Source organism: Lolium rigidum, chromosome 5 (genome assembly GCF_022539505.1).
Source record: "Lolium rigidum isolate FL_2022 chromosome 5, APGP_CSIRO_Lrig_0.1, whole genome shotgun sequence".
Lineage (NCBI taxonomy): Eukaryota > Viridiplantae > Streptophyta > Magnoliopsida > Poales > Poaceae > Lolium > Lolium rigidum.
The window spans coordinates 210,931,494-210,955,860 of record NC_061512.1 but is presented as its reverse complement, the minus strand read 5'-3'; the positions used below and the strand labels follow the sequence as shown (position 1 = coordinate 210,955,860).

Below are 24,367 nucleotides of genomic sequence, written 5' to 3'. Positions count from 1 at the left end.
GCGGTGGCGGCAGCTGCCCGGCGAGAAGCGCCGCAAGAAACGACGAGACCAGCGGGCGGTCCATGGCAGAGGACGGCGCTGGTGGTGCAGAGGTGGTCGAGGAGAGGGAGATCGACGCGCCAGCGGCGGAGGAGTTCGCGGCGGCGGCGTCGGAGTTGGCAGCGGAAGACATGACCTAGATCGGTTTAGTCTGATACCATGTAAAACAATGATTTGGAGAACGCTCAACACCCTTAGGGTTGGCTTTGGTATTATATATATAGTGTACAGAGTTACAAACATACACGTACAAAGGCTACCATATATACACAGTCTAACAATCTATAACAATCTTGCTCAAATAAATCTACTGATTTATCCTACATATACCTGGCACATCTCGAGACATATGGTTTACCACTCAACGTGAAGTCGTGAACATCTATGAATTTGCAACACACCACTGCCCAGTCCAAAAACAAGTTTGAATTCAGTTGGATATGTAGGGCCACTTCTTTTGGGCTTCCACCCTGCTTCTAGGTCCCAGGAAGCTCAAGCCCAAAAGAAGGGATCAGTTTATGGACAGCTTCCTCCCACCGCGAATCGCCAATCGTGTGTAAACTGAGAATCTCCTCCCGAGCAGTTTCTGGCAGCTTCCCGAGCTTCCCCTTTATAAACTGAATCGTTCTAAAGATTTACCCCCATTTGTAGCTCTATTTACAGCAAGAATGCCACTATGGAGCGGCTTGCCCGCATCGCTCTCTCCCATACAGCGAAGCGACCGCTGGGCTGTGCAGCTGGCCACAGAGCTCCTCTGCACCCGCGTCAGTGAGGCTGGTGTAGCTTGCATGCACATGCATCGATGCGTGCATGTTAAATGGATGCATGCTAGTCTAGCTTGAATACACATGCACACATGTTAAATGGTTGGAATGGATACATGTATGGATTTTTGGCCCCAATTATCTGTGTGTCCTCGTACGCATGAATTTATTGCCCGTTTCTAATGATAGTATGTATTGATATTGACAAATTTGTGTTTAAGGGTGTTTTGGACTTTCCACAACTTAACATGATAAATAAGCCAAAATTCTAGAAGCCCAAAAGAATAGGAGGAGCAGTTTCTAGGAGCTTCTCCTCACTACAGTTTCTCCCCACCGAAATCCATAAGCCGGCTTATGCATAAGCACAAGCCCAAAAGAAGTGGCCCGTAGCACCACGGCAAGCTTCCCAAGTAATAAGATAACGGAAGGTTTTTTTTTTTGAGAAAAAGAGAACGAAAGGTAAAGTTGAAGTTCATGGCCAGCTCTGTCCCTAGGCGACCATGGGCAACGCCCATGGGCCACCACCTGGTGGGGGCCCATCAGCACATCTCTCTTCTATACCTTTGTGCTGAAAAAAATGTGGAAAAGGGCCAAAGGCCCATGCGGGAACGGAAATAAAAGAGGCAAGGAGGGGAACAGGCGGAACACCACGAAAAGAATCAAAGAAGCCATCGAAGGGAGCTCCTATAGATCGCTTCTAGCGGGAGCGATGGTGGCTCCGCTCACGGCAGCCTTCCTGGGCCGTTTCAATTGCGGCCCAATAAAGGTACTGTTTCTTTCTCTCTTTTTTGTTTCAGTTTGATTTTAAAAAATGGTTTAAATGCAAAAATATTCATATTTGGAAATTTTTTGGATTTGAAAATGTTCAAATTTAAAAATTGTTTAAATCTGAAAAATGTTCAAATTTTAAAATTGTTTAAATCTGAAAATGTTCGAATTTTAAAAATGTTCAACTATGAAAAATGTTTGAATTTTAAAATGTTCAAATATAAAATAGTTCGAACTTTATAAATATTTGAATCTGAAAATGTTCGAATTTAAAAAATGTTCATATCTAAAAATTGTTCAAATAAGAAAAATGTTCAAATTTAAAAAATGTTCATATCTAAAAATTGTTCTAATATGAAAAATATTCAAAATTCAGAAAAGTTCAAAAAATGAAAAATGTTCGGATTTAGAAAGTTTGAAAAAGTTGAAAATTCAGTATTTGAAAAAAAGTTCAAAAAACTGGTCCGAAAAAATCGGATAGCCACGGAAAACCGAAAACTAGAAGAAAAACCAAAAAAACCCATTTAAACAGAAGAAAACCTGGGAAAAAAAGACCATGCCGCCGCTAATGGGCCGGCCCACCCCGTCCGCCGCTTCAGGCGGGAGCGAATCGCTCCCGCAATGAGCGGCGAATAGGGATCGCCGCCATCGAAGCTTTGGCCTCTGCCTTCGTGTCTCGCTTGTTGCTATTCCATCCCAAACTGATTGCCTTGACACCTCTCGATCCGTCATCCGGAGATCGCCTCTCGCTCTGCTCGGCCTCACCCAGGTTAGGCCAGATCGCCAGCGGCCAGCACCTGTCGCCAGGGCCCTACAGGCTACAGCTGCAGATCACCATCGCTGCCTTCTTTTCGATCGACTTCTTGTCTGCTTAGGTAATTCAATAATTCTGCTAATATGTATCTGCTTCACCTTTTTTTTACGAAAAAGGAATTATGTGTACTCCCTACATTGTCTGTAAACATTGTGAGATATCTATTTAATTTTTTTTCATAATATTAGGAGGCACAATACCGAAACAGAATCATAAACCCGATGCTATGAAAAGGAATGAAAAAACCCGAGCGGATCAACTTATTGAATCACAAAGAGGTGTTTTAAATAAGTATTTTTTAGCAACAAGTATTGTTGATGTTCATAGCGATAATCAAAGGCAAGAATCTGATCCTATACAAGATGATGATCAAAGTTTAAGTGTTGACCATGAGGTCAATGAACAGTCCTTGGATGACAGTAAGTAACTAACTAGCGTCGGATTTTGCTGAAGTAAGTATGCAACTTACTAACTATAATTTGTTGAATTTAAATGCAGATCAACACTAGTAGAACTTCCTATAGTTACAAGATATTGCTTAGTGGTTAACAATTATTTATAGAATCTCAGACTATGAGTGTATCGTTGAATAGTTATTACAAGATATTTTTGATATTTTGATAGTAAAACTAGATACATATATATCTATATATACACTTGTATTCATACATACGTATTATTCTTAGGGGCCTCTTTCACCATCTCGTCCAAGGGCCACACGAAAGATAGAGCCCGCCCTGAGTTTATGAGTGTGAACTGTATTGTGTTTCTCCCTCCCGCCACTTTCAAATTTTGGTTCGACTACAATTAGAATTAGAACCCTGGTTTTGTTCTGTGTGCATCCTCGATATCTTGATTGTTTCATAACACTGTGTAGTTACAAATACATGCATGGTGTACTTGATATTAATATATTGCCTTTCATTGTAATTAAAAGATATCATACAAACATCACAACAGTTGTTCTTTTATTTCTCGAAGTGACCAAGCGATAGTGGCGAATGAAGGCCTTCTCGAAGGCTCCGCGGCCCATGTTTGGCAGATGAAATCCACCAAACTGCTACAATGTGCATCTTGTGGGAGTTTTGGTCTCAGCTTTCCATCTGCTACTTCCAACGCAATCTGTAAAACACAACTACAAAGGTCAAAAAGGAACATGGTTAGAAACCTTCGAAAGTTACGGATGCATCCTAATTAACCTTGCTAGGCCCGTAGGTCGTCTCTATATACGGATGCTCCCCGGTCACTAGCTCATTCAGTATGACGCCGAAGCTGTACACGTCGCACTTCTCGGTGTAGGGCTCACATCGAATAACTTCAGGAGCCATATACACGTAGGTCCCTAAAGTGAACCCACAAGCGGAACATGAGAATTAGGAGTAAAAACATAAAACTTAGGTGTACGTGGACATTGGATCTCTTACCGGTTTCTCCGGTGAGCGCCTGCGTGCCGTCAGGCAAGAACCTGGCGTGGCCGAAGTCGGCGACCCGGATGCGCGAGTCGCAGTCCAGAAGCACGTTGCTCGGCTTCAGGTCCCGGTGCAGGACCCGCGGCGTCTGCTCGTGGAGGTACCACATCGCCAGCGCGATCTCCACCGCTCTGCTTAGTCTCTGTTTCAGAGGCGGCAGTGTGCCCGGCGGCCGCTCCCTCCGCCGCTCCTTGCTGCCGTGCAGCCACTCCCCCAGTGTCGCGCCGCTGAGGAGCTCCGTGACGAGGAAGCAGCTGTCCGGCGGTCGCAGGCACGCGCCCATTAGCCGCAGCACGTGCGGGTGCCGCTGCCGCGACAGGACGTCCAGCTCCTGCGCGAAGAAGGCCTCGGCGCTCGGATTGGACTGGAAGAGCTCCGGCCGCATCCACTTCACCGCCACGTCCAGCCCCCTCCACGTCGCCCGGTGTATGTCCGCCGTTGTCCCTCGGCCGATCGTCTCGTGCAGCTCGATCTCTTCAGGTGCAACAGACCAGCCGTGCTGCACGGCGAGGTTTCTCGTGGCGGCCAGGTAAGGGTCGCAGGGCGGCGCCTCTATTGATTCCCGTTCGCCGTCCTCGTCGTCGTCTGCCGTCGTTGCGGCTTCCGCTTCGTCGTCGCGGCGAGGCCAGTGCTTGGCGTCGTTGGAGGAGGCGGACATGAGATGCAAGAAGCCGTGCTGCTGGGCGACGTCGAGGCAGAACCTGAGGTACTCCTGCGCGTTCTCCAGCCGGGCCTTGTACGTCTCCTTGAGCTCGCTCTGCTTCTGCAGCTGCCCCGTGAGGTTTGCGACCTTGACAGTATACACAGAGCTCGGATCATTTCTTCAAATCGTACCCGCGCGTCGACAAGGATGTTTAATTACCTGTTGGGAGCACTGCTGTTCGGGCGTGGGCGAGGAGAAGATGCCGGCAAGACGGCCGCGGAGCCCGCGGTGCTCCTGCCGCGTGCGCCGCCCGTTGTCTATCGGTGTGCCCTCCATGGCCGGCCGGCGGAGCTTTCAGAATGTCGATGCGGTTCGCCCTCGGTACTGAATAGAGACGACGAAGATCAGGTCGATCGGACATCGTTCGGAGCGGCGATTCATCCAATGCAGTGTAGACGAGAGCTTTGGAGTTTTCGCAGCAGAAGCGTACATGCGATGCGACTGCTGGCATTTGGAACCGCTGGGGAACTTCAACTCTGCATGTCAAGCCGGCCAGCTTCCTGGGCCCAAGTGCTACGGCGTATGGGCCAATGGGTGCCCGGATATGTTAAGAACTTTGTATATCAACTTTTTTTTTTGGGAAATTCAATTTGGCTCCTCCCTCTACTAAGAAAATATATTTCAAAGTGTCGAAAAGTTTTGGCAAAAAATTTCACATGTACACATCTCCACAATATATGTCGTCAAGTTTCGAGGAAACCCGATATTTTTTATCGTCTATATAAAAAAGAGAAAATTTATGTTGTGACAAGCCTTATGTTTAGCACCAAATTTTGTATTTTTTACACACGCCACAAGACAAGTCAAATTTTCATGAAACAACTTTGTGGATGTGTAGCACATGAAGATGTACGTGCGAATTTTTTGTTTTAATTTTTTTGATGTTTCAAAATGTATCTAAGATGCTTTTCAAAATAAAGGATTCATATGATCCCATGTGCCAAAACACCACCTAACATTTTTTAATTCACTAAATTCATGCCAATGCAACTTTTAGGATTTGGAAAATTTCATTGCAAAACCCGAAGTTTAAAATATAACTCCACCGTCAAGAACGTGGCTCAAGGAACATAGACGGACCGAGCTAACGGGCGCGGCGGTGGAGGAAGGAGCTCGCCAAGGCACCAACGCTCCCCCAATGAGAAGCCTCAGCAGGGCGCAACCACCCCTTTGCATGCAGAGGTACTGCCTCAAGCAGGAACTAGGGGCCACATGGCCCTCCCTCAGGCTAGCAAGGAGCTCTTAGAGATGGTGGCGTTGCCTCGGGAACGAAAGGCGCTGCCCCTTTGCGCTTAGGATTACCGCACACCAGTGAGGATGTGCTGCCAGGCATGTTCAGGTTTCCGCTGCCGTGTGGAGACCCCAATTTCGAGGTGTGGAAGGCCACACTAGACAGCCTCATTGAGTTCTCTGGGCGTTCTGACTTAGCCCAACATGGACCAGTTCTAGGACCTGCGCTAGCACCTATATCTCCTATGGCCACATTAGGGAGGTCTGCTCACCCTCCTCCTCAACTGGAGCCGCCATGTCGCATGTCTCTGTGGAGTCCTCTCCACCACGCCCGTCGTGTGACGTAATGGGAACCCACAACGACTGACGAACGGAAGACCAACGTTCCACATCGAGCAACACCGCAATCGATGGCGGGAAGCCGACCCCGGGAGCTAGGACAAGCTTCCCTCGACTATGGAGAAGGCTACCTAGCCTTTACCCCTGCTTTATGACAAGTTCAGTGGCCTGCGAAGTTTCGGGCCAACTCCTTCGACCAGTATGACGGAACCACCAACTTCCGGGAGTTCCTCCAGCTCTACACAACCGCCATGGTAGCTGCCAGGGTGGACGGCAAAGTCATGGCCATTTTTCTGAAACCAAACGTGAGACCGTGGCTGACGAACCAGCCGCCAGGATCCATCGCCTCGTTGGTATCCTTGCGTGAGCAGTTTGTCGCGATGTTCTAGGGCATTACAAACGCTTGGGAACGATTAACAACCTCCACCTGGTAGTCCAAGGGCCAGATGATAGACTGCGCAGCTTCATGCAACAATTCTCTCAGGTTTCACACAACATCCCCAATGTAGACGACCACATGATTATCAACACGTTTCATAGAAATGTTTACGATGTCCAGATGCTAGAGAAGATGGGCAAGAATCAGAACTTCATCCACACGACGCATGACCTCTACTCAATGTCCGACAAATGCGCTCTCATGGAGGGAAGGCGTCTGGGCCACGAGGTGGCAGCCAAGGACGCCACCGAGCCTTTGAATGTGGATGCATCGTCGGCGAATAGCAGAAGCGGAACGCTTGGCAAGGCTTTTGTTGCATACCCTGATGTCTCGACAGAGCCCGCGAAGCCTGCTGAAGTGGCGGCTGCTAAACCCGCCAAGGGACCATGGTGCACCATCCACGAGTCCAGCCAACATAACCTTAAGAACTGCAACTCCGTCCAGGGCATCATCGAATTCTGAAAGTACCGCCAGACTGATGGAACAACCGGCAACAACTTCTTTTTTCGAGAGTACGTCAAATGCAACTACTTCGTCTGCAGAGAACCCGGCCACCTGGCGCAAGCATGGCCTGTCAAGGTCAACTGGGGAGGCTTAAAAGTATGTTGTATTTCTAAGTAACCGCTAAGAACCATTCAATCTGAACACCAGATTTTTTTGTGCATGTATAATATATAGGGACGAGTAATCAGAGGCTTGTCACCGTCCAGTGAAATAAATATTTCTATGTTCGCCGAGCTAATATAAATTACAATTATTATTTTTAAACAGCTTTATTTTTTTTGAAAAAGTGTGTTTTATTACTTCATAGTTTGATGTAATACATCCGGCCTCTGCATAACCAAGATGCACACATCCGTTCACACAAGAGTACACAAACAGAATGTTCAATACATAAAAAGCGACTAAGCGAAAAGCGCATCATGGTGAAGAAGCTGCAATCCTCCGACTATGCATCCACCCATGTTGGGTAATAAACTCCTTGGCCGAATTCTCCAACCATGTAGACATCTTCGTAAAGAGGTCGCGGTCCTCCAAGCGGTGAAGTGACGACCATGAACGGAGCAAGACCGTACACCGGTAAATTACCTGCATAAGAGAAGAATTTTTGTCATTAAAAACCTTGTCATTTCAACATAGCCATAGCGACCATATAACGACAATCGCTCCCACCCTGATAAGGCTCTTATACCTAACCTCAACCCCGTTTAGCCAATTACCAAAGATATTAGCGATGCTTCGAGGTGGGTATAAGCTAGATCATATCTGAATGATTGACCATATAGCTCTTGCGAATTGACAATGGAAGAAGAGATGTTTCATTGTCTCGTCTTTATGACAGAAGACACATTTCTTACAGCCATGCCAATTTTGCTTTGCAATGTTATCTTTGGTGAGGATAACACCACGACGTAGGTACCAAGCGAACACCTTCGTTTTTAGTGGTATCCCCAGCTTCCAAATGTTATTCACAACCGGTTGAACAGGTTCAATTAACGCTTCATACATGGATCTTACCGAGAATATACCATTCTTAGTGAGTTGCCAGTGGAAAATATGTTTCCCTTGAACCAGTTGGATTGAAGCTAATCTTTGTAGAAATTCGTTCCAAGAGGTTAACCGGGGACCGATTACACCGCGTCTGAATGTCATATTTGGTGGAGAGGTTTCCATCACACTCGGGAGAGTAACATCCTTATGACATATGATCGTGTATACAACTGGATATTGTTCCTGGAGCGTGGTTGCACCCAGCCAACTATCCTCCCAGAACCGTATCTCCGACCCATCTCTAATGGTAAACGATCCATGTGGGAAGAAGTGTTTCTTAGTTGCCATAATGCCAGCCCAAAAGTGAGAATCCCCTGGTTTCCAAATAACCTGGGAAATCGCTTTGAGCCTACAAACTTTCTCCTCAACAAGGTCTGCCATACACCATCCTTGGTTAAAAACCTGGCCAACCATTTGCCTAGTAGGGCTTTTTTTTAACCTCTAAGTCGTGGATACCAAGTCCACCTTGATCTTTAGGCCGGCACACCATTCCATTTTGTTAACCGGTATTTCTTCTTCTCACTATCTTCTTTCCAAAAGAATCTTGAAAAAAATAATCCAATATATGATGAATTCCTTTAGGTAACTGGAAGAACGAAATCATATACAATACCATATTCGTCAGTACTGAGTTTATGAAATATTCGTGAGTACTGAGTTTATGAGGACTAATCTTCTACCCAGAGATAGTAATTTTTTTCCAACTACTAAGTCGTTTCTGCAGCCTTTCCTTGACTATTTTCCATTCTGCTAAGGTGAGTCTCTGATGGTGAATCGGAATATCCAAGTAGCTTACTGGAAAACTGCCTAAACCACAACCGAATAGCTCGACATATTGGTTAGCATTTTCTTGGGCCTCACCAAAACAAAACATTTCACTCACACGGAAACTAATCTTTAGGCCAGAAAGTAACTCAAACGCTGATAAAATTAATTTCAGGTTTCGTGCCTTTCCATATATGATTCATAAAAATAATCGTGTCGTCGGTGTACTGCAGAATAGACAGCCCCCCATCAACTAGACGAGGAACCACTCCTTCGATCTACCCATCTCCCTTAGCACGCTCAATTAATATGGCAAGCATATCTGCCACAATGTTAAATAACATTGGAGATAGGGGACCGCCTTCTCGCAAACCTTTCTTTGTTTGGAAGTAATTTCCCATATCATCATTAACTTTGATAGCAACACTTCCACCAAAGACAAAGTTATTAATTAAAGCGCGTCATTCGGGAGAAAAGCCTTTTGTCCGAAGTGTTTGTTGTAGGAAGGACCATTTGACCTTATCGTAATCTTTTTCAAAGTCGATCTTGAGGATGACCCCATTCAACTTTTTGCAGTGCATCTTATGTACTGTTTCATGCAAACTAACAACACCGTCTAGACCTTGCATGAACGCAGTCTGAGTTGGTCGCACCACATGATCAGCCACCGAATTTAATCTAATAGTAGCTACTTTAGTGAAGATTTTAAAACAGACATTAAGGAGACATATTGGTCTAAATTGTTGAATTCGTTCAACATCGTTAACCTTAGAGCAAAATGATCTCCCCAAAATTAACGAAACAATTCTAATTGCCCTGTGTGTAGTTCTTCAAAAACTCCCCAGGAGGTCTTTTTAAATTGTATCCCAGAATGTTTGATAGAATTCGGCAGGAAAATTATCAGGACCTGGTGCCTTGTTATGTTCCATCTGAAAGACTGCTTTCCTTATCTCGTCCTTCGTATATGGGGCGGTAAGAACAACATTCTCCTGAGGGGACACTTGAGGAATGCCATCAATCCTGGATTCATCCAGAGTAATTTCAGATTCCTCAGGTGCACCAAATAAACATTTATAATAAGAAGTGATGTACGACTTTAATTGCTCCTGACCCTCGATCGTAGCATTGTCGTGGAGAAGAGAATGAATGCGTTTTTTTCTGTGTCTGCCATTAGCAACACTATGAAAGTATCTCGTATTCGAATCTCCTTTCAACAAGAATTGAACTTTAGATCATTGGTACCATTTGAGTTCCTCCTCACATAATAAGCCAGCCAACTTCGCATTAAGTTGATTCTTCAAATCAACCTCCTACGTCGTTAGCTGTCTAGTTTCCGCTTCAACAACTCTATACATGTATTTTTAACACATACAGTCTTTTGTTTGCCATCATGTTGTTCTTGAGACGAATGCTCCATGAAAGCCGTAGGGTACTCTCTGCGGCAATGTTATTTTAGCGACGGCTGCACTCTCAAATTTCTGTGCATCGATTATATGTGCCTGTAACATATAGAAGGTAGATTCTTATTTGTCACCCCAAGATGTGACTATGCATAGTTGTAGTAGTACTACTTCCTTCTTTCCAAAATAGGATATAGTTTTTTTTTGTTACGGTTAAATTATTTGAAGTTTGACTAACTATATAGAAAAAAATAAACATCTAATATACCAATTGTACACAATATGAAAGTATATTTCATGACCATGCTAATATTTGTTTAAAATCGTAAGTGTTAACATATTTTCCTATATAGTTTGTCAAATTTTAAAAGTTTGACTTTGACAAAAAGAATTATAAGCTTCAAGATTAAAAACCTAGCTAAGTCCTATTTTCTAGTTTTGTTGTGGTAGGCTTGGTCATAAGTGACATCATTTATGAAGTATTTTAACTTTTTCCCTCTACCAAGAAGAGATATAGGGGAAAATACATCCATGCTCATGGGTGCCAAGCACCCATGACATTCTAAAAAATATAGTAATTAAAAAAGGAAAAAAATCCAAATTCTTTTGAGAAATCAAGATGATCAAGTATTGTACTCGTATAAAAATGTTTGGCTCGAATGGTTCACATGGTATGCTGAGAAAAAAAGACAAAATCAAATAAGCCCCATGTCTATGTACTATTACTATTCATGCTATATTCTTCATTTTTTCTGCCTAGGATATCATGGAAGCTATTTCGAGCCAAAACATTTTTTATATGACTACAATACTTGATCATCTCTTGTTTCAAGGAGGATTCAGATTTTTTTTCAATATTTGAAATTACCACGAATTTTTAAATTTATGAGGTGCATAGTACCCATGAGCCAAAAATTCGCGTCCAGATATAGGATGCTTTCTTATATACTCCCTTCGATTCATATTACTTGATGCTAATATAGATTTATCTAGACACATTTTGGTAAAGATGCATCCATTTTAACATCAAGTAATATGGATCGGAGGGAGTACAATAAGTTTAGAAAAGTAATTTTTAACGGTGAATATCCTAATCTAACAATAGGAAATTTCACGTTCGTAATTTAAAATAATTGAGGTGTTAATATTACATACTAAGTCTGAATTGGGCATCTAGCTAATTTTCTAGATAGACCAGTCATTCTAGCACACAAATGGCAAGAATTTTAGAGTTTAGACATGCCTGTGATACATTTGTGCACTCATCGTGCACGAAGGAGATTATCCATCCATCATCCTCATGTGATGCATTGGCCTTTGCCACAAAAGTTGCGCCTGAACAGAATTGATTTCTTTCAAGGTGGTGGAACTCCACATTGATTACATCCCCACCAGGCTCCTTCGAGCATTCCAAAGTATTAAAGACAAGTACAAGATGAATGAATAGTACTACTCCTACTATTAATATGACTGGTAAGCTATTTGGTAGTACCTTCATTTCTTGATCGAGATGTAGTTTTGCAAGACCTCCGAACTTTGGTCGCACTACAATATTAAAAAATGCTACTAAAATATTTGACTCATACTATGTAGTTGAGTGGATCTATTATATCGCCTATAATCCTGATATTCTAAGCTTTATGAGTATCTACCACCACGGGAGATCCTTGACAGAGGTAACATGGAGCAATCTTCAGGAATGCTTTGTTTTGAGGACGGAGCAGCTCAACTACTTCATAAACTGTTTTTGACGGAACAGTGTATCAACTACTTTTATCTATTTCTAATCATGATACTGTATCTGCATGCTGGTTGGAAGTGATACGAATCTGACTCAGCCGGAGAAAGATCCGACGAATTGGAGCCATCCCTCTTGGCCACATCTTCTCCAAGCTCAGCTCAGATTGTAGAGACGACTCGAGTTTGAATATTTTTCATTAACATCTCTTGTGATATTATGTTAACATTACTAGTTACCAATTTATCATAACAATTTTTCTTATTTAGGCGGATTATAGTGCATAGTTATAACTCAGACTGGTGTCATACCTATGGAGTGAAGCACCCAGGTGGCGGACCTGATATTTTAAAAATTTGAATAAATTTATTTTAATATGTCAGAAAACTGACATAATTCAGCACCCATATGTCACCATGATATTTACTCGTACAACTTTTCAAGAATTTTTTTTGATTGTATGTGTCCTACAAAAAAAGAGAAGAGTGACTTTGCTATATTGTGATTTGTGAATATATAGTACATGTCTACTCCTATATATATTGTGACAATATAATTTATATTTTCTGTGTAGGCTACACAATTTGATATTTTAGGTTTAAATTTGACATACACATACTTGCATACATTCCCTACCCATATAATTTACGACACATTTTTTAGTATTTTTCTGCTGTAGTTTCCAAATAGAGTACACGCGCACTTAGGAGCCAAAAATTCACGTCCCATGCATATGATCCTAGTATATGTTACTACCTTTAATGTGCATAGTAACATCAAAGTGTATTATAGATGGCTTCATTAATTAGCTTGTAGAATAATTGTGTTTTAAAAAGTGTGATGTACGATAACCAGCTATCCCTATTCTACTCTATCTTTCCCTCTCCTTGTTCACTCATTGCCATATAAACAAATCTGATAAGTTAGACCCTAAGTAATTGATGAACTTACTTGCACTATGACTAGTCTTAATCACATGTCATGTCATCAAAATTCCTAGTTATCATTGAAGGCGTGTTCATGCTACCATCTTAGTTAGTCCTACCATGAGTAGTCTCACATAGCTCCGTTATTACAGGTGTGAACTAGACCGGGTGTGATTCGTCCGCTCTCTGCCTCATACGCCTTATATATCAAGACAATATGGCACCTAAGCGACAAAAAGTGGGCGTATCATGCCAACAATTGGCATGGCATGTCAAGCGAGTGGTCATCGTTACACGGGATTATGGTTTTATCGTCTCCCAACCTCCCATACATTCACTCGGACCGCTACAGAGATTTTCGGTGTCGATGCGTAGCTCTCCCATGTGGACAGCACATCGCCTATCTTGTCATTTGGCAAAGGGGTGTGACATCTATCGCCTAGGTTCTCCCATCAGGAGTACTTCCTCCATACCGGTTTATTAGTCTTACGCGTAGTCCTAGGTGATCAATTTGACAAACTTAATATGGGATATATATTACTCCCTCCATATCAGTTTATTAGTATTACGTGTGTACCTAGGTCGCTAATTTGACATATATAATTTAAACTATATAAAAAACAATAATTAAACCATTAGAAAATAGAGCATCTAAAGTTTCTAGTGATTTTTTTTTGTTATGTATACCTTATATTAAGTTGATCAAATTGACAACCTAAAACTACGTGTAAGACTAATAAACTGATATGGAGCGAGTAAAAGAAAATATCACTATAAATTTTTGATATTATATTTTATTGGCATAATTTTTGACTTATATAGTTTATATTACATAGGTCAAATTGATGGTCTAGATACACGTGTAGAACTAATAAAAATATATAGAGGGAGTAGCGGCCTCAGGCCACTCCACGTGGTGGTGCTCACCGATACTACCACCGTAGACACTGCCTCCTCCTAGACATGGGAGGCAGATCAAGTTCTCTGATCCTCCAAATTGCCCATCAATATGTTTAATATTCAATGATGTGAGCCTAATTTCACTCCAGTTTGCATGCCTCTACGCCCCACCCGAGCAACCTGGTCGTACCAGTTTCAAATCGCTACCATGCAATTGTTGTCTCCATTTTCAATTTACTATAATTAGTATTGAACAAAATGAATTTGGAAAAAAAGTATAAAAACGTTAAGCATAATCAATATCTTCCTAATTTTATTTACATCACTCCAAAAAGTTGTACTTGCGATATATTGAGAATGATAAAGATGTACAATGCACTCAGTTAAAGATAAAGAGGTACTTGCACACATTTAGGCTACTATAATTGTGAGAGCATATTGAGATATATTAGAATAACTAGTGAGATATACTAAAGAGATACAATACACTCAGTTAAAAAGTTAAATGTGAGAGTACATACATGCAACATAATATGAAATGAATGCATATATAGGGAACCTCGAAATGGAGGTCGTGCTACACATAGCCCTTTATTTTAAACATTTAGAATTTATATTTCAAAGTTTCAAAATAATCTGAAACACCAGCGAAACTCGCTTTGTGCATCCACTACTTGCACATATTTAGGCTACAATGTAGCTAAAATGTGGAAAATCTCAATAAGAACTACTTTGTAAGGGTACACAAAATATTTCGGTAGTATAAATAATAATTAGTAGATAATATGTACAAATTTACCTGTTCCAGAACCACCAGCGAAACTCGCTTGCACATCCACTACTTGCACATATGCATACCTGTGATGCAAGCCAACATACTTCTCATTGATAACGGGAAATTCAAGAGCAATATCTGTCCCGGTTAACCATCTTCCTTTACTAGCCTTGCTTTGCAGGTTCAATCTCCACTCGTACAGTCGTGAGAAATATTCTTCATTCAAATCTTGAGCACTAGGATCATCAATGCAATCAAGCGTTGGGCCCATGATGATTGAAGCAGGCACGCGAAATCCCCTTACAACAACCTAAGTGAACATAACACGAAAGTAAAATAACAAAATATATTGAGAAAATGCAATTTATGATCTATGCAAGCATCTGGATTCCCATAAAAACTAACCTATTTATATTACTTCCTCCATCCTAAAATAAATTGCTCAACTTTTTCTAAATACGGAAATATATCCGTATTTAGAAAAACTTGAGCAATTATTTGAGAACATAGGGAGTGCATAGTTTGTAATATTTGAAGAGTGCAACTAAACTGCATTTTGAATGAAAGCCTATTCTATTTTACGATCATTGAAGATATTGTACCTCATCACCTTCCTCGAAGCAGTTGACGAGATGCATTGTGCAGAATGGTTCTACATGAAACCATAGAACTGACTCTGCATCTCCATTACGGGGCATGACTCCTATTCTTGCATAGGTTTCCTTCTCATAATCAATCAAACTGCATGTTGAAGTGTATATGTTGAACGGATTGGCAACATAAGAAAAATATTATTTTGAACAGAGTTCAGTTCATGAAGAACTCACGAGCCTGCTCGTAGAATCCTTTTTGGGTCGAGGGTAAGTGGCATATCCATGATAATGTTGTACCTACATTTGCATGCATAACTTATAATTTCATCAAGTCTGTTGCTACAAATAATACATTCCCCATCTTGTTATTCCAATGGGCTAAGCTTTTCTGCCTTTCTAACTTTCTTGTATGTTTCAAGTTGTATATGCACTTTGCTTGTAATTTGTAACCGAAGCTATGAATAATTTATGTAATAAAATGCTGATTTAACATGGGATAGCATTCTACTGATTGCAATATGGTTTTTCCAACCATAAAAGTACATAAACTACTGCCAAACTTCTTAGTGACATAATGTGTATTGATAAGTAGCAAGTGATTTGAGGTTTGGAGATACTGTTGCCACCAATATATACCTGGCATCAGAGCTCATTTCTTAAAAACGAATCTTAAAAAAAGGCATGAGATGCTCTCAAGAAATATCTTCGGTTAACTTAAATGGATAATATATTTGGAAAAAAGAGAAAATTTCGGTATGGACAAATAAGATCCATTTTGGTCAAGCGAACCACCACTATAGTATGAACAAACCTACATTTTAGTAATTCCAATTTCATGACAAAATGTGCATCTGTCTAGCTTCAGATCAACCTTCTGTTTGAGTCTCACTCCATCCTCTGCAGTAGGTTTGGTGAAATTAAAATCACCATCTCTTTTTTTGTTAAGAATATGCGACATAAATGGCTAGATAGTAAAAAAGGGAAACCTGAGACAACTCCAATCGATAAGTAGGGCTTCACAATGTTGATCCCAGAGATTACCAACTCACCTGACCCTGGGACAACCTGCTTACACATGAACGTTGCATGTCATCGGTAATATTTTGAAATGAGGGAGCTGCTCATAATGTTTCGGTGAATCTCTTGGTTCAGATATCGGTGATTTTGATGCAAATAACCCTTTGGATAAAAGAATGCACAAAATAATTTCCCGGCGAAAATTTTACTCCACTAACTCTTTTATGTGACGCCTATGCGAGCGGCGCCACACTCCCGTGCGAGAGGCGTCACACATCGTGCATGCGTGGCGTGCATGTGCGTGCAGATGCCAACATGGAAGGCATAGTGTAGCGTCTAAGACAAAGGCGCCACACCATGCTTTATATATATAGTTTTCGTCTAGAGTTCACAGAAAACTATGATACTAGCTTAGTTGGATGAATTATTTTCTTTTGAATCCTAGGACTTGAGTTCAAATTCCCACAACACTCGATTTTATTTTTATTTTTAAGAATTGTGCTACATGTCACAGTATGTTTCAAAACATGGAACCCAACTTCGTATTGTTTTGTAGAGTTTTTATCATATTTTCCCTCGAATGAATCAAAAACATTAAATTCTTTTTTTAGGCTATATGCTTATTAGTACGTTTTCTGCGCCATTCTCACATTTGAGAGCATCATTGTACTAAAATGTGAGTATTGGGGATACAAATGTAGAAGGATGCATCTTTGTACGTATGTGCCAAACCTAATTTTGTTTTTATTAGATAAGTATGGTGCGTTGTTTTCTCATGCCCAATGAAGCAATGAATTGTACTAACACTATATATGAAGAGTAGTGTGACACATCTATCTTAGGCGTTCCACTATGGCTTCCACGTTGGCAGGTAACGCAGGCACATGCACGATGTGCGGCGCTCCTTGCATGTGCGCCACACAATGAAGTGTTTGGTGTGGCGCCGCTTGCATAGACGTCACATAAAAAGGTTAGTGAAGTGAAATAGTTTCGTCGGGAGGTCATTTTGTGCTTTGTTTCGTCCAAAGGATCCTTTCTGTTAAAATCGCCTCAGGTATCAAGATGCAAATATCATTAAATGATACCGATTCCATTATGTCTTGGCGGAAAACTGGAGAGAAGAGAAATAACCACTCTGGAGTGGGCGTGGGAAACTATCCTGCACATGTGCGTGGTGGAATCGGAGGCTCTAAAAGAATTATGTTTTCCAAGGATGGAAGAGTCATCCTCCCTGGGGCGCCGCGCTAAGTATCACTCGTCGCGCGCTAAAGGTAAAGAGATGGGCTCTTATTTGCTGTCCCATTTAGGCCGGGATAGTTTCCTGGCCGTCTTGCGCGAACACTGCTATGGTTGGTGAGCGACATGGGTCGGCCGCACACGACCGGGATGCCTACCGTGAAGGATAGCGCTCTATTTAAACAGGTGGTTTGTCTTATAATTTCTCGAGGTGGAACTAATAAAAAGAGCTACATCACGAGCCTGCAGGCGTCTAATTCGATGCATGCATGCGCTCGTGCCGTCCTATGCCTGGGTCAGCGCTCCTTTATTCTCTCCTGGCCTACTTTGTTCATGCCAGTTCTATCCCAAAATAGGACGTCTATAATATTTACGTAAAGTTAAACTTCTCAAAGTTTGATCAACTACATAGAAAAAAGTGTCAATATTTATATCTTAAATAATATATTTATAATCATTATTATATATATTTTCATATTATATGCATTTAAAATTCTAGATGTTGATATTTTTTTGTATATAGTTGCTCAAACTTTTTTTATTTTCACTAAAAGCTATAGGCATCCAAATTTAGGAAGGAGGGAGTATTATACTACCTCCATTTCATAGAATCAGACCTATAATTTTTTTTTTGGAAAAGTCAAGCTAAGTAAAGTAAAACTACATTTTTAGAAAAATCTATAAAGAACCGAGATAATATGTAGATATCATATAAAAAATATATTTCATGATGAATCTAATGGTGTTGAGTTTGGATTGTACATATTAATTTTTTTCCTAAAACCTTAGTCAAATTTGGCGTAGTTTGACTTTCGAAAAAATATAAACCTTATTCTTTAAAACGGAGGTAGTACTACAATCTATACTACACGATGCAAGTGAAAAAAAAAGGTTCTGACGCAAATCTACACTACACGAGCTGGTACAGCATGCGAGTAATTTCTACCCTCTATAATGTTTCCTGTAATTTGTATACCCCACACGGATTAGTTTTTGTTCTGAAAGACGGATATATATTAGTACACTATTCAACTGAGGTATATTACTTCTTTTACTAGCAAGCCAGCAAGGCAGCAAACGATCAAAGCAGAGCACATGTGCTGCAGCAATTGCCAGCATCTGATCCTGCAAAGACCATCGGGCCAATACAATTAGAGATGCAGTAAATGATCATATCTTAACGAGTATCCCGATAGCCCTTGGAATCCTCAGATATGACAGCAGCTCCAACCCCCCCCCCCCCCCCTTCTGATGCTGCTGTTCGATGTGAGTCACGGCGGTGTGGACGCCAAAAGGTCGCCACAATGGTAGTATTATAGTTAGTATTATGCATTATATGCATGTAAAAAGATGATGTGTCATATCAGTTAACTAATGATGAAAGAGATGATAGTGCTATCATAGGTAGACACTGTATCATAGCATATATAACTAGAAAAACTAACGGCGAACAAATCTTGTACACACTTTTGTATTGAGATTTTACAAATGAATAAATATAATTAGGCTATGATACTACTACATAATACTATGCATTGCGAAGATAATATCATACACTAGAATCATATGCATGATATTAATATATGATACTCTTCATTGTAACTAGTCTAAGGCTCTAAGCACATCAAGAGGGTTGGGCCCTCACGTTAGTTTTCTTCTGGCACGAACTAGACGCACATGCTGAATGAGGACGATGCCAAACAAAGATCCCCTAGGTGGAATGCAAGCATTTTCCATTTTTTTCCCACCCTGCCCTCTTAAATAGGTATAAAGGAAGTCCACTTTTGGTCCTTGAATTCTAGTGAAAGTTCACTTTTGGTCCTAGAATTGTACGGATGGCCAAAAACTTAAGGAAATGGTGCAAGGGGCCTTCGTGACACAACGCTTCAAGTGAACTGAGTGAGTGAGGGAGGGAGGGAGGGAGAGAGAATTTGGTTTAGAGACACAAGGGTTTCAAATTTTATATTAAGATGTTGGTTTCGACATCCCAGTTAGATTGGGCTTGGTCTGGTTCAAAATTAATTTGGTTGGTTGACTGTTTGGCCATTTGCTCAATGTAACCGAAAAGATGAAAAGTGAACTATTTTAAAAGTTCAAGGTCCGTTCTAAACTAAAATTAATTTTTGGAACTAAAAGTGTTTTTTTCCAAGAGTTCAAGGATGAAAAGCGGACTTTCTTCAGTAGGTATATATTGCCGGATTTATATTTGGCAACTCTTAGAAAAATGAAGAAACATAATTTCGCAAATAATGCGAATGGGGCAAATTAGTGACCCGATCATACTAGGAAAGTGTTGTTTTTTTTCCCGAAAAGGACAGGAACGCATTACAGATTTTAGATGTCCATGCTTTAAATATAACATTTTCAAAGTGCAATTGCATTCGCATAAAAAATGCGTTGACGTAATATAAATTAGAAGAACAGCTTGGGGTATAATACCTTTGGGTGTGCTGTGAATGGCATGAGCCAGTCGCCGCTGACGGACCAACTTCCGATCGTGTCAAGGCTTTGCAAGTCTATCTCATTTGGTATGTCATTTTCTGCTGCCGCGAAGACTCTGCCGGCGTGCACAAACACACTGGTGTTGCTCATGTTCCGAAACACTTTGCCAAACCTCAACTATCGTGCACGAACAGAAAGTATAAGCATGGAAAAACATCACCATATGTAGTAGGAAAAAAAACAAATACATAAATTATTGACACACCATGTTTAGAATGACTGCCGCAAGCATGGCGAGAGGATTTCCTTTGGTGATCGAGAGGAAGCATGGTCTTGCACGAGCTGTTTCAACCATGAAAGTGTCCGATTGCACGTAGCGGTTGTTATAGGACAAGGACCAGGTGCAGGTGCCATTGTTGCTCCTCGTGAAGTAGAGAGCGTGGAGCATGCCTTCTCCCTCGACCCAGATGTCTTCAGTCTGTCCGAAGATGGAGCTCACCATGTGTAGGGCTCCGAAGAGAGGGTTCGAGCCTAAACCGTGGGTCACTTTATCATTAAGATTGCAATGCAAGGTACCCATCGAATACGTACTTGATAAAAAGATACCAATGCATAGGTATAGAAAAATTTAACATCAGTTTTTTTTTCTTTCATACATGTGTGCTTTACCTGATAATAGAACTATTACATGATATCACATCCAAATGAAAAAAAAAGAGGTTACACCCGACTAGTCTGTAGCTAGAGTGAACACGTCCATAGTTCTCTTTAGTGCAGCAAAACACATCGAAAAATTACATGACCAACCGGTTCTTCCAATCTTTACCTAGTCCTGTTTCGTTTTTATTATATGGGTCAATGTTCTTGGGCTTCGTTGATCCGTGACTTAGTTTGGTCACTTCCTATAAACAAGTGATCTAAAGTAGCTACTTAGTGGCTGTAATTACCATTTCTAATATAGGCACCCTCTGGAAAATCTGGGGGGATCGCTCCTTCTATCTCCATGATTTCTGTTCTTCCACCGATTTCAACAACCGGTGCAAAATTGCCCTACAATCATCCATCTTAACGTTAGGAATTGGGAGTTTTCAGAGACATTTTCTTTTCAGTATAACCACACGTATAGCTTACAATCCGTGTACATGTACCTCAGTGGGACGCAGAGGCTGATGACGGAATGTGAAGGTGGAGTCAACAAATGTATCTAGGAATGAGTTGGGAAAACGGCGGATAGCTTCTAATCCTCTGGCCAGGCTGGTTGTAAGATGTTCCTGAAGCTCCTTGAAATACGGCTGCATCAAATCCAAGCAATTAAAACGGCTGCTTCTGAGCAAGCTGCGAAGTTTCAGCTGAACAAAGAAAGACAAGGAAGGAGTGAACTTACAGTGGTTGTGGCATCAGATCGTCTGACGATGGGCCGGCTTCTTCTAGTGCCAATGCACGCGCGTGGCTGGAGAGAGGCCCCAAACGTACACGATGCTGCAGCTACCATTGTTATAAGCTTCTTGTAGTGCTTCTACTGCTCCTGCAAAGCTAGACGGAGATCTATTTATAGGAAGCAAACTCAGGTATAAATTAAGGTCATCTGTGTCACGCATTGTCTTGTCAAGTTTTTTTTTTGTCTTGTCAAGTTTCTCGGTCTAGTTGGCTTAAAAATTATAAAGGTCTCCAACTTTCCAGGGATTAGTACGCTGACATGTTGGGGGAGCCATTCACACATGTGCCCCTTTTCATTCGGAACTTGCAACACATCCCACGTTACTTTTCCCTCTGCAACCCACGTGGATACTAGCAGACTAGCAGGTGGAAGAAGATATCTTTTTTTTTTCAAACAGGAGATTAGGAACTTTGCTTATGCATCAAAATGATGCACGCGTCTCTTATTGTTAATTATTACTGCGAGGGCCTCATCTTCATTATGTATGTTGACGGTGGTAGATAAATAAAGATATGTTCCAATGGCTATCAAATTATTTCCATATATGTGCTAAGATATAGTTTATACAACTATAATAATGGCTTCATGGTAAACAAAGTATCATATATGCGAGTATTATCTCTATCTTACGTTTGTAGCTGAATGATAACATCTGTGAAAACAAAGCCATGTCTATCGTTCCAAAGTGATATAAGTAGATAAAACTATAATTTTACATGATGTTTGTTTCAATCGAACAACATTTAATTTCCATAGCTCACAAGAACTAGGTGGTGAATTAGACATATGTGTCCATTAAGCAAAAATGATATTTCAGTGTCACATGATGTTCTCATCGATAGCACGACATATATCACGTAAGAGTATTTCGTTGGAGGTGACGTTCTTATCGATAGAGTGACCTATGTATGACTTCGTAAATTTTGAAAACAATGCTTCTATTTTATACATACTCAACCATGGATGCACACATCTGGAGACGATTGCTTGGGCTATCTACAACCAGGGTGGCTGACGGCTTTTTAAGAGAATTCAATATGCTCAAGCGCATTTTACTTTTGTTTTTTGCGATGGTTGTTTTTTATAAACACCCTCATGAGGAATAGGTTTTCCCGATCTTTCACGATGCACCTTGATGATCCATAGGACCGATAGATCTTGAACTCCCTTGACAGATTCAAGGATACCCAAGTACACATAATTACTCTTGACAACTCAAGAACTCTCACATCTTTATTGATAGGTAACTAGACGAACGTCCGAGACGCCGTCATGGAGCCAACCCCGCAGGGCTGGTGTTGAGCTTCAGGATTACAAGATTTAATTCAACCAAAGCTAACCCTAACCCTAGCCGCACCATCTCCTTATATGAGGGAGAGGTGGCCGGCCAGCCCCTATTGGGCCTAACCTAGTTCGACTTGGACAGGCCCAAGTCAAACAGACACAACTTAAAAACCCTAGATGGCCCACCACATGACCTGGCTACATTATTCCCTAATAATAATAGTACGATACAATAATGGTACAACCTTAGACTTAATACTCGTATCAATGGCTGTACTAGTGTACCAGGCTCCCCGGATATCCATATCATCCTCCCCTTCTTCAAGAAGCGTTGTCCCCAACGCGTGAGGGTCTGCTAGAAAAAGGGTGGCGTCAGATAAGCAACATCTCTGGTCTTCGTCCTCATGCCTCGCCAGTCTTCCACACCACATCCTCCCTCTCGACTAGCTTGACTTGTCCTTGGCGCCATTTGGTCTTCGACGGCATCAACCTGATTGAAGACACACGTATCCTTCCAAATGCAACTGAAGTGCACCATACATATCACCCAAAACAAACAGAACAAATTCATGTCTGCCTTAGATCCATATAAGTTGAAAACACCTGAGTATGCACCCTTCTGAAACACAAATGTCTTCCTCCTTGAAGAGCAAAATTTCTTCCACTCCGCGACGAACAAACAGCAGCAGCATAAGTGGCGATATAGGTATGGACGCCAGTACTGCCGGACTGCACGCCTGGAACGGCCAGACTGGACACTGGAACGGCCGGCCATGGCCCCGGTCCCACCGGCCTGGGCGCCAGATGAACCGGCCTGAGGCCCGGTCTGCCGGCCTGGTGGCCGGGTGATACGCCCCTGCGCACGCATACAGTGGCCCGGCTGGCACCGGTTCTGGGCCCGGTTTGAGTCGGTCCGCCCGGTTTGGCAGCCGGTCTGGTCGGTCGTGGCGCCGGATCCGCCGGTTTTGGGCCCGGTCTGCCGTCCGTGTGGCCGGCCCAGCCGGTGGGAGGGCCGGTCCGCTGGGTCTTGGCGCCGGCCGCCGGACAGAAACAACTTCTTCCTCACGATTTTTCCTGCCGCGACAGAGAATTTCGGCAAAATCCTGTCGTGGGAGAGATTCTGCAACACTTTTCCTTCCTCTTCCTTGCCGCCCACTTCCTCCTTCTCGATCTTCACCAACAGCATGGCGGCGACGTACCCAATGGTAGTGATAACGCGTGAAGCACACGTCCGTTGGGAACCCCAAGAGGAAGATGTGATGCGTACAACAGCAAGTTTCCCTCAGTATGAAACCAAGGTTATCGAACCAGTAGGAGTCAAGGAACACGTGAAGGTTGTTGGTGGAGGAGTGTAGTGCGGTGCAACACCAGTGAAACCGGCGCCAACGTGGAACCTGCACAACACAATCAAGATACTTTGCCCCAACGTAACAGTGAGGTTGTAAATCTCACCGGCTTGCTGAAAACAAAGGATTAAACGTATAGTGTGGAAGATGATGTTTGTTTGCAAAGAACAGTAGAGAACAATGATTGCATTAGATTGTATTCAGATGTAAAAGAATGGACCGGGGTCCACAGTTCACTAGTGGTGTCTCTCCAATAAGATAAATAACATGCCGGGTGAACAAATTATCGGCGGGCAATTGACAAATAAAGATTCAATACATATCATGATGATCACTATGAGATTTAATCAGGGCATTACGACAAAGAACATAGACCGCCATCCAAGCATGC

At 42.0% G+C, this 24,367-nt stretch overlaps 1 protein-coding gene across 1 annotated transcript; it reads right to left on the bottom strand.

Annotated features, from left to right (window-relative positions):
• Window positions 1-14,534: 14,534 nt before the first annotated feature.
• LOC124657027 (carotenoid 9,10(9',10')-cleavage dioxygenase-like) lies at window positions 14,535-23,816 on the bottom strand. Its single transcript, XM_047195658.1, has 12 exons — window positions 23,353-23,816; window positions 21,378-21,453; window positions 21,057-21,257; window positions 20,856-20,958; window positions 20,174-20,439; window positions 19,906-20,085; window positions 16,200-16,278; window positions 16,029-16,110; window positions 15,448-15,510; window positions 15,223-15,361; window positions 14,645-14,930; window positions 14,535-14,545 (listed from the first exon to the last, which is right to left on the bottom strand). Exons 1-12 carry the CDS (start codon window positions 23,814-23,816, stop codon window positions 14,535-14,537), a joined length of 1,950 nt encoding a protein of 649 aa, XP_047051614.1.
• Window positions 23,817-24,367: the final 551 nt, after the last annotated feature.